The sequence below is a fragment of the Mastacembelus armatus genome, chromosome 17, assembly GCF_900324485.2.
Source record: "Mastacembelus armatus chromosome 17, fMasArm1.2, whole genome shotgun sequence".
Lineage (NCBI taxonomy): Eukaryota > Metazoa > Chordata > Actinopteri > Synbranchiformes > Mastacembelidae > Mastacembelus > Mastacembelus armatus.
This window is the reverse complement of record NC_046649.1, coordinates 14,909,790-14,919,676: the sequence shown is the minus strand read 5'-3', so window position 1 is coordinate 14,919,676 and position 9,887 is coordinate 14,909,790. Positions and strand designations below refer to the sequence as shown.

Genomic DNA, 9,887 nt, shown 5'->3' with positions numbered 1-9,887 from the left:
TTATGTATTTTTTTATATTATAAAAATAACTACAACTATCCCATCTTCGGTGTCTGCAGTTACCATGGTTACAGGTGTTGTGACGCACAGCGCTTCATTCATATTTTGACTACACGTGTAGTTCAGTAGTAAACATCTAGAGGGAGAGTTACACGGTTGACCGCCGACATGGAGTACGACACAAAGGATATCCCTGTCAACTCTATGAATCTGTTTGAAACATTTAGGACAACACAATAGATGTAAACAGAAAATGGAAGCAGTCAAGTAGAGTACTGCATATGTAAAATGTCCACACTTTTATTCTCCTTTTATTCCCAAATCAGAGAGCTGGGTTTTATAGTTATTCCTGTCATTGTATCTAAATCCAATTTAAAATCAGCAATAGCCTGTTTTACAAATACATGTAGTCGTGTGTTATATACACAGACTATATCCTCAGCACTATATTGTTTTTCTTTATGCTGGAGCTTCATGTCCTTACCAACAATACCATCCAGGTCACTAAACAATCCTGCATTATGATAAGGTTACTCTCCATCATCTCATCTATCTGCTTAGTAAATAATCCCGATTATTTTATTGGACTTTCTTGGTTAAAGATTTTTGAATTGTGAATGGTTACAGAATTCTTTATTTTGCTCTGGTTAAGCTCATTACATCATACAAAATGAAAAGCCATAAAAGTTACATGTAGTACAAAATGTGAGTGCTGCTGTCACACCTTGAGTAAGTTGATAGTTATGTCAAATACTACACTGAGGATACAACCAATTACTATTATCTTTCTTCAGACAAACATGTTGTGATTCTAGCAGTGCCTTCCATAATGTTAGGGTTATGCAATGCTAAAGGGGAATGATCTTGTTTATCTGTCTGCCTGATAAAAGAAACCTTTACCAAAGAGACTAAAGGTACAAACAGGGTTTAAGTGTCAAAACACAATCTGTCAGCATTACATTGCAAAAGACGTGAAATTGTAACAATCACTGACAAGCATCATCTCTCATCTCATAACCTTGTATCATCTAGCATGGATGTTAAGCATTAGTTAATACTTTATTGATAAAATTCTTCAAAAAGCAATATTCATGCGATCATAAGATTTCATAACCTCAAATGTAAAGCCAAAGATCAGAAATGTGATGGTCTAAAAACAGGGTTGTTTTGATGTACAATCACTTCACTTTCCAGAGTCAATATTGACAATAGACCTTGTGAACCTGGATCTTTGTACGTCATGCAGGGTCATCAACTGTTTACAGCCGCTTTGTCCAAAATATTTTATATCTCTGGTCACTGTGTCAATTATTAACTTTGCTGGAGGCCAGATCTCCATATAAATATTGGTGGTTCGAAGAAATCACTTTAGAAGAAAAACTAGTCATACAGAGCAGTTAAGCAAAGGTGAGCATAAAACAATAGAATTATCCGAAGGCTGGAGATGATTGGATTATATGAGAAGTTGATAACAGCGGCAGTGGTGACTGTGGCTGTCATAGCTGGGGTGAAGTCATCCCCAGTGGTGGGACCGGAGCCTATCCGCTGTGTGCCCTGTACGCAGGAGAAACTAAACAACTGTCCTGCCGTCCCAGCAGACTGCCAGCAGGTACTGAGGGAGCCTGGCTGTGGTTGCTGCATGGCATGTGCTCTGGAGAAAGGAGCATCCTGTGGGGTTCACACAGCCCACTGTGGTGAGGGTCTCCGCTGTACTCCCAGGCCAGGTGAGGCCAGGCCTCTCCACGCTCTGACCAGAGGACAGGGCGTCTGCACTGAGGACCTGGGCCAAGGTATTCCAAGTTCTTCAAAGTTTTCTTATGGCTCCACTGTTATAAAATGATACATGTTAATCTCAAAGCAAATAATTTAAATAATTATTTTTACATGTACAGAGGAAACAGATGGAGTCCCTGACTACAGCTCCCTGCACTACCTGCTGGGTCTGAATCTTCCCCTTGACCACCAGGACACCGCTGAGGGCCATGAGAGCATCAAGGTCAAGATCAATGCTATCCGTAACAAACTGGTGCAACAGGTAAGAATAACGCGTACTGTGAAACAAAAATACCTTCCTTCCACAAGAGGGAGCAGTTGGTATTGAGGCACTAGAAATACTTCAATGTACATACAGGTACGTAGTTGTCACTTACTATTTTTTTTTTTTTTTTTTGGCTTTTGCGTAGGGTCCCTGTCACATTGAACTACATGCAGCACTGGACACGATAGCCAGCTCTCAACAGACACTAGGAGAGAAGTTCACAACTTTCTACCTCCCAAACTGTGACAAGCACGGCTTCTACAAGGCCAAGCAGGTCAGAACTGCAGGATTTTACACACATACACACACACAGAATTTCTCCACCTGTAGAAAGACATTCATCTTTAGCTACTGGGTGATTTTTTTTCATGTGGTTCCCATCTCTGTTGCTTACTTAGTGTGAGTCATCTCTGGTTGGACTGCCTGCTCGCTGCTGGTGTGTTTCTTCCTGGAATGGGAAGAAGATCCCAGGATCGAGTGACCTGCTCAGTGACTCAGAGTGTCATCAAGAAGTCACTTACTGAGGGGATGGATACTATTATCACTCATAAACACATTTACACATGCGCACACAATTGCATACACAAACATAGACACAAAACATACAAAATGTAAAAACCTATTTCAAAGAGGGAAATTTCCTCTCATTTTATTTGCATGACATATGTATCAAGACTTATTTATTCACTACTTGTATATTCCTGCTATCATTAACCATTTGTCATTTTTAGATTTTTTTTTATATGTTTGCCTTTTTTTCTGATTGTAAATAGGGCAACACTGTATATATCTGTGCTTCTGACTAAATAACTCCATTGCTCAAAACCACAGGTCTGCAGCTATGCCAAGCCCATTTCAGAGTCTGCAGGATCTTCTTTTTTTTTAAAAATTCATTCAAAACTGGAGCTGTGCACAGTACAAAACAACACAGCTGCTCATTCATTCAACATGTTGACATTGTTTGAATGTATCTCCATTGGCGTTTCCTCAGTGGGTATTTGGGGAAATACTTAAAGTACCACAAATATGCACACAGTGGTCAAGCACAAACATATCAGGGCCATCCAAGCCACTGTGAGGTTTGGGATGGGTTATTCTGCATGTCTACCTCTACTAGTCTTTGCAGGTCCACAGGTTTAGTAGAAAGTTGCTGGGGGCTCTTCTCAGCTTGTATTTGTTTAGAGGGTCAGTGTGGTCTTTTTTGACTTATTTTAGCATCTATTCTAATATTTATTATGATTCACTCATGTGTTTATGCTTTTGTTGTTGCGATCACATGCAGTGTACTGAATTGATTGTGGATTCTTTTTTTTTTTTGGAGAATGCTGCTATTCTATTATTGGTTTTATTGAAACAATGTATGTTTTCTAATTCTGTGAAAGTACATTCAATTAAAATATCAGTCATTATGATGGGGTTATGTTTCATTGTATTTTACTAGTGCCAAAGAAAACCTTTAGTCATGCTCCAAAAATGAAAAATTCAATACTTGGATAATTTCATTCTGCCTTTATTAAGTAAAAATAGACCTCTGAGGGTTGCATTGTACATGCAAACAGCATATTTGCAAGGCAAGTGATGAATATTATCACCAGTTAGACAAAGACCAGAGATAACAGTTTGTGGCCTTTATCCCAAAAATTCAGCTTATGCAAAGTGACAAACAGAACACCAACAACCACAGTACACATAACAGAAAATGGCCCTTTTTATTGTGGCTGGAGAGCCAGCATAAAAATTTTATATGCACAGTAGTGTTTGAGCTGCACAGTTGTGGCCAACTCCCTGAGGAGCAGCAAGTAACCGGAAAAAATGGAATTCATAGTAAGGCACTGCATGTTTACTCTGAGAGGCAAATTCAAACATACATACATTTTACGGTTGTCAGGACCACACATGTCTTTATAACAAATCATAGGCATACAAATTATGATTAAACATCACAAGCATATATACATGTGCAATGCCACTTAATTGTGCGTAAAGAGCACTCTCATCCATATGTATGACAAGTACAAATGTCTCTGTGTTTAAGAATCAGAATAAGGCCTTTGAGATAACTTCTTTACATGTATCCTCTTCTCAGAAGCTGTCCAGGTTAGGTCAGAGACAAACACCTTATAAAGAATCCAGAAAAGTACAGACTGTATCTGCAACACTGAGACTTTTTCCTCTGGGTAGTCTTCTTCTGTTCCCCTTGCTCTGCCTCAGAAAATAGGTCCCACAGGCAACAGATAGAAATAGCAAACATCCATATATCGGCTGAGCCATCTCTTGACCTCTCTCCCAATATCCTCAGTGTCTCCATTTGTTTACAATTCTTCTCGCGCTCACTCCCACCCTCCCTCCCTCCATCCTGCTCTGCTCCTATTGGCTCTCTGAGTTGTAGTATGGGGCGTCTCCTTGCTCCTTCCCATCAAAAGCTGGCAGAGGGTGTCCGTATTTGTCCACACACCAACAGAAGCCTCGCTTTCTGCCTTTGGATGGACGGCACTGAAATGAAGGAAGGGACAAGGTGAAAGCAGGGAAGAGAAATGGGGGGTGGAAGCAGCTAAGTGTGCAGTTGAATATGCAGCATTATGGGTAACAAGCCACTTTACTCAATGAAGTAGAACAGCAATAGTTAAGAGGCATTAATGGTCAGCTTGTGCTGAGTCAACGCAGCCTTGGCTATCCAGCACAATCCAGTATTTTGAGCTGCTTTTATGGTCTACCTCCTGTTATGCACACATATAGAGACCTTTAAGGTAAACAGAAACCTGGTAAAATATTTGCTTAGTCCCGTTTGTGAACAACTGAGAACCAAGATCTATTTTCAGAAGCTGGTGGCCAGTACGAATCATCTGTTGCTGATTATACCCCACAGCTCCAAATTATGGGTAGCCTACTACAAATGACTTACAGAGTCTGTGGAGCTACCCAAGGGCTGTTATTTTACTGCCAATTTTACTAAAGGTCAACCTCCACTCTAGTAAAACATGCAGCCATTCATTTCAAGTCCTTAAGCAACTATGCTGCTGCTCCAAAGAGGAATCGGAGCTGATCAGGAGGAAAGACATAATTATTTAGTTCAATATTTCAAGGGGTGTGACTGAGAGTCTAATCTGAGCTGAAATAAGGCTCTCGTGCTCTCAGATTGCTGTTGCATAGAAAGTGTAGAGGTAGAGGATCATTATGTATTCACTTTGCAAAACTCTGATCTTATCTTCACTGCATTTTGTGTGGCCACAAATGTCAGAAAAACAACTGTAGCAATCAAAAATTTAAGCACAATTTACCAAAGAAATTTATCTGTTTCCACCATGAAATCTGTCCAAAGTGGGGTTTTTTTCTCTAAAAAGACATTTACTGTTATTAAGAGCTGTAATAGGAGATGTTTTTGCTTAAAATCATGCAAACGTCCAAATTAAACTGACCAACATGAAATGTCTGCCACTCCTTCAGTGCCTGAGGGCTCGGCGCAGCATACTAACTCTATTCTACATAAACAAAGACAATGAGCCTGGCGTTGTGAGGCTGCTTATAAGATGATTGCAGGTCAAAGAGAACACTTGCATTAAGCAGGAAGGACTCCTATGTAATAAGAAAAGCTTGGCGATGCAGACTCCTAAGTGCCTCCATATGAATGCGTCAGAACCTCTCATTTATTACAACCCGATCGTGGGTGAACCATGTGAGTGTGGGGATGGCTGCAACTCTATTTCTGTGCATGCTTCTCAAAAGTCCAGCAATTATGGGGCGAGCACATCGGGTGTTGGTGGCCACCTTGACGTCTGTCTCCCTGGGAGGGTTCCCGTTATACGGCCATCGTCCCAGCCGTCAACCCCACTGGGGTTTGGCCCCTGTGATTCCTGTCTCCAGAGCCAGTGGCTAGGGTCTACCTCACTGGTGTGGTGGTGCAATGATGAGGCTCTAATAACTACCAATGAACACAGGAGGACAGCTACAAATCTGTAATTGGGCTGCAGGAGACCTAAAGTGTGAGTCACTAGACGTCAGCACTGAATCTTTATTAATGGAGCCTCTAAAAAAAGGATGCTGTTTTTGCTTATTACAAGTTGTAAACATGTTTTGCCAAATCAATTTTTAAGTAACGTTTAGGCTTTCATGAAAATGATGCAGGAATATATAACTATCATAAAGTCAGTATGAAGTGATGGGCTTTTGGATGTGCATTTTTACCTGCTTTTTCTTATAGAAGCCATTCCTGTCACAGTTTGGTATGCGGAAACCTCTGGGGTTGAGAATATTTGCAATCTTGAGGCTACTGAGAAGGCTCTCAATCTCTCTCCGACAGGGACCCTACAGATGAGGAAACACATAAGACGTTACTGTACTAGTTCCAGTACTTAAATACTTATTTCCAGCTCAAACGTAAAAAGCACTTCAACACCTTTGCAGGTAATTCCATTAACACAAGGTACTTTATTCAGCAGAGTACATGTAATGAGTTTGTAAATAAAGATGCTAAACAAAGCTGGCTCACACAGAATCACATCACACCACACTGCCCTGCTGTAATACCCAAACAATGGTGGCTGCGATATGAAAGAGGCGACAGTCTCAGATGAGAAATGAATGCATCTGACCGACTTATAGGGGCTTAACAGTTTGCCAAAGCTGCTTACAACTCTTACATTTTAGACAAAGTGGGGGATGAAGTGAATTCAAAGAGCTTAAAGAAGGAGCCAAAAGGTTTGTTCTCAAATCCAAGTACTCCAGTCACTAATCAAAGCAGCCAGTCAAAGTCCGTTACTAGTGTGTGTTCCCTTCTCAGTCCGTAGAGAAGATGAAAATAGCAGCAGGGCTTCCCAACAGGCACTCTCACATAGGCCAATCCATCATTTGTTGGCTCTCAGTACACCCGGCACGCGGACGCCTTGTGGCCAAACAACCGCCTGACCCAGGTCAGCCGCAGGGACACCGTACCCGCTCGCTGCCATGCCATTCTGCTGCTCATGATGCCTGCCAACTGTCAGCACCGCTACCCAAAACATTTCATCACCCGCAGGGGGGAGAAAAACACCAAAACACAGAGGATGAGGAGAAAAACATTCCTCCAGTGTGCACTGAAGACAGAAAAATATTGGTTGTGGTACTTACATACTCAGGCTCCTGTTTGGTCTCTAGAGAGAAGTTTTGTTGGTCTGTGATGAGTGGTCCCGGGAGCTGCTCCATTTTAAAGCTCTGGGTTTTCTTCTGCTTCTCACGTCTCAGGACTTCTGACTTGGCAGAGGAGACAAGGGGGTGAAGCGGAGGTCTCAGGGGTCCCATGGGTCTGTGAGTGCTGTATGAGGGCTGAAGAACTGAGCTGCTGGAGTTACGCTCCTTGTCTTGAGTATCAATATTCTCTGCTGAAGTTTGAGAGCAAACAACTGTTTATAAACAAACAACTAAAAAGTACAGCAGGAAATTTAAGGGAACATTTTTTTTATGTTATTCAGACACTGATTGAAGTTTTAGTATTTCATTTTTCAGAAGCATTTAGTAAAGTGATGTAAAATATATGTTTAGATTTTTCTAAAGAATTAATTGACTCAGCATGACTATTGATTCTAAATGTGCTTCCATTTTAAGCTCCTGTAGCCTTATTCATCTAATCTCAAAGTATAGTAGATTTGAAAAATCATCCTAAACTGAAAATCAACACCTAGTCAGTGATTGTGGCTTTCACACAGGATTGTGTTGTGTATTTTGGAAAAGGTGATTGCTGTTCAGTTAGAAATCCATAACCTGACACATTTTCCTAAACTGACAATAAATACTGATCCATTTCTGCTTCTAATCAATAGGTACATCCTTCTTCGTGATTAGGAATTTTATTGATTCAGTGAGTTGAATAAATAAAACACTGTGCTGTTGCATCAATATGCGCATCCATCACTGTAGCTGTTCCTAAGCTAGGAAGAACTCTGGGTTTTAAAGTGGGCAGATTTACCTGGTAGTTCATTGACTGGAGGAGTTGGTCGGTTATTAGTAGCATTTGCACAAATGCCCCGTCCCTCCAGTAGCGCCTGCAGAGGTTTCGTCTCACCGGGCTGATGCTGACAGGTCAATCCGGAGCCACATCTCCCGGTGTACACGCCGCACGGCTGGCCGAAGCTCAGAGCGCAAGTCATGCAGCAGCCGCAGCCCGGTTCGCGGACTTTCTCCGCGCAGTCCTTGGGCACAGGTTTGCACAAAAGGCGCGCTCCAACGTCGCACGGGTCGCATCTGATAACCGGTTCGACCGCACCTGACCGCCGGCTGAACGATGCCAGGACAAAAGTCATGCAAAGTGTGCGAAAACAGAAATCCATAGTGGCGTCTGAGAACATATGGCATCAATATGAAGAAGCGCAATGTTGTACTGTGGTGACTTTTCGCTGGCCAGCTTCTCTCTCATTCACATAAAGCCACCGGGCAAAACATCTCAATATATAGACCCCGGTGACTGTAGTCACACCCCCGAATGGCTTGTGGTCTGCTGATGAATTGCCTCGACGCCGTTATTCCTCCAAACCATCACCATGCTGGGGTTTTGCAGAGCAGAACAACATTTACGGTATGAACGTTTAAGATTTTTTTTGATTGAAAGGAATTTAAGAAAAAAAATCTTTGCATTAGCTGGAGTATTTAGTCAAACTCTAATTATTCTGCATACATTTAATGCAGAATAAAGCTGCCAGGCCATCACACACAGACAAATTCAAGGAAATAAGAAGCTTTCACAGAAATGTTTTTAATGTGAGGACTATTAGATCCATACACACAAGTATCCATCCAAGTTTCTGCTATACGCGATTTTAGTTGTAGGGGGCGCCAACAGAGAAACACAGAGTGTCTTTGTAATTTTTCAATGAATCAGTGACAGTTGCAGTCAGGTGGATTAAATGACCTAATCTTCCAGGGTCTATGCGTGCGTATTTTTCCTTGGTGCGTAGAGGCGCGTTTGTGTACAGTGTTTTAATAAATACATGTAACCATTTTACTTACAGTTTTGTAGTATATCTACTACTTCCTACTTCTATTTCACTCCATTTCTGTAACAGCTAGTTTGCATAATAATATTTTACATACCAAACAAATGATACTTGAAAACCCATTCTGGAGAACTGTAACTACAACAGGTTACAAAGAGTCAATGAGAAATTGCCACAAGCTTCATTCTACATGTAATTTTATAGTAAAAAGATTCAGGTTGGCCAGATGTGGGTCAGAATGTAATTCAGCTGCATGATCTTCTGCCACCAGCCTCTAACACAATCATTTCATACAAAGAATGCACCTCATGTACAGGTGTGTTTCTCACATGTACAGTAAATCAGTGGTCTCTGAACTTGTAGTTGGGACATGTGACATAACTGGGATTGTTTTGGTTATTTGTCAGTGCCATAGCATAAAGCAAGGACACGTACATGTGAGAAAATTCCTGACTAATTACATCTGTAGAATTTTTGGGTTCACAATTAATTGGTTACAGATGAGAGAGGGAATACATCAGCACAGAATGTCCAGAATACCTCAAAAGAATAACAGGAGAGGCGAGGTGTACAGTTTCTCTTTGCTTTTGAAATTTCTTGGAGGCCAGTGTCAAATCAGTTGCCAACAAGCCCTGGCGTAGTGCCGCCTGTTAACAGACAGGTCTACAGCAGAGCAGTGCTCAGCGGAATGCCAAACATTTGTTTCATATGCTGAAAAAAGTCTGCTGATTTTCCTCTCTCTCTTCTGCTCAGAGAGCTCTTTGGAAGTGTGTGTGTGTGTGGGGGGGGCTGCTCTCGGCCACCTGTGCATATTCAGCATAGCAGAGGAGAGCGTCGGGCACAGGGAGTAATGTGGTGAAGGAATGTCGTCCCGCAGAGCAACCACT

The 9,887-nt window shown here is 41.6% G+C and overlaps 2 protein-coding genes across 2 annotated transcripts; one reads left to right on the top strand and one right to left on the bottom strand.

The window, feature by feature from the left end:
* The first annotated feature begins 1,391 nt into the window (after nucleotides 1–1,391).
* Nucleotides 1,392–3,360, top strand: LOC113134287 (insulin-like growth factor-binding protein 1). The gene is made up of 4 exons (XM_026313581.1): nucleotides 1,392–1,790; nucleotides 1,893–2,035; nucleotides 2,184–2,312; nucleotides 2,437–3,360. Exons 1-4 carry the CDS (start codon nucleotides 1,445–1,447, stop codon nucleotides 2,560–2,562), a joined length of 744 nt encoding a protein of 247 aa, XP_026169366.1. The 5' UTR covers nucleotides 1,392–1,444; the 3' UTR covers nucleotides 2,563–3,360.
* Nucleotides 3,361–3,605: 245 nt separating this feature from the next.
* LOC113134406 (insulin-like growth factor-binding protein 3) lies at nucleotides 3,606–8,410 on the bottom strand. The gene is made up of 4 exons (XM_026313786.1): nucleotides 7,977–8,410; nucleotides 7,142–7,392; nucleotides 6,221–6,340; nucleotides 3,606–4,531 (listed from the first exon to the last, which is right to left on the bottom strand). The coding sequence occupies exons 1-4, from the start codon at nucleotides 8,353–8,355 to the stop codon at nucleotides 4,406–4,408; spliced, it is 876 nt and encodes a 291-aa protein (XP_026169571.1). The 5' UTR covers nucleotides 8,356–8,410; the 3' UTR covers nucleotides 3,606–4,405.
* Nucleotides 8,411–9,887: the final 1,477 nt, after the last annotated feature.

Excerpts from the sequence above, each read along its gene's own strand:
- LOC113134287 (XM_026313581.1), top strand. The coding sequence starts at position 1,445 with ATGATTGGATTATATGAGAAGTTGATAACAGCGGCAGTGGTGACTGTG. Across the intron at positions 1,791-1,892 it reads CACTGAGGACCTGGGCCAAG|AGGAAACAGATGGAGTCCCT; the intron begins GTATTCCAAGTT and ends TTACATGTACAG. Across the intron at positions 2,313-2,436 it reads GCTTCTACAAGGCCAAGCAG|TGTGAGTCATCTCTGGTTGG; the intron begins GTCAGAACTGCA and ends TTGCTTACTTAG.
- LOC113134406 (XM_026313786.1), bottom strand. The coding sequence starts at position 8,355 with ATGTTCTCAGACGCCACTATGGATTTCTGTTTTCGCACACTTTGCATG. Across the intron at positions 6,341-7,141 it reads CCAAACAGGAGCCTGAGTAT|GGTCCCTGTCGGAGAGAGAT; the intron begins GTAAGTACCACA and ends CCTCATCTGTAG. Across the intron at positions 4,532-6,220 it reads GCTTCTATAAGAAAAAGCAG|TGCCGTCCATCCAAAGGCAG; the intron begins GTAAAAATGCAC and ends CCTTCATTTCAG.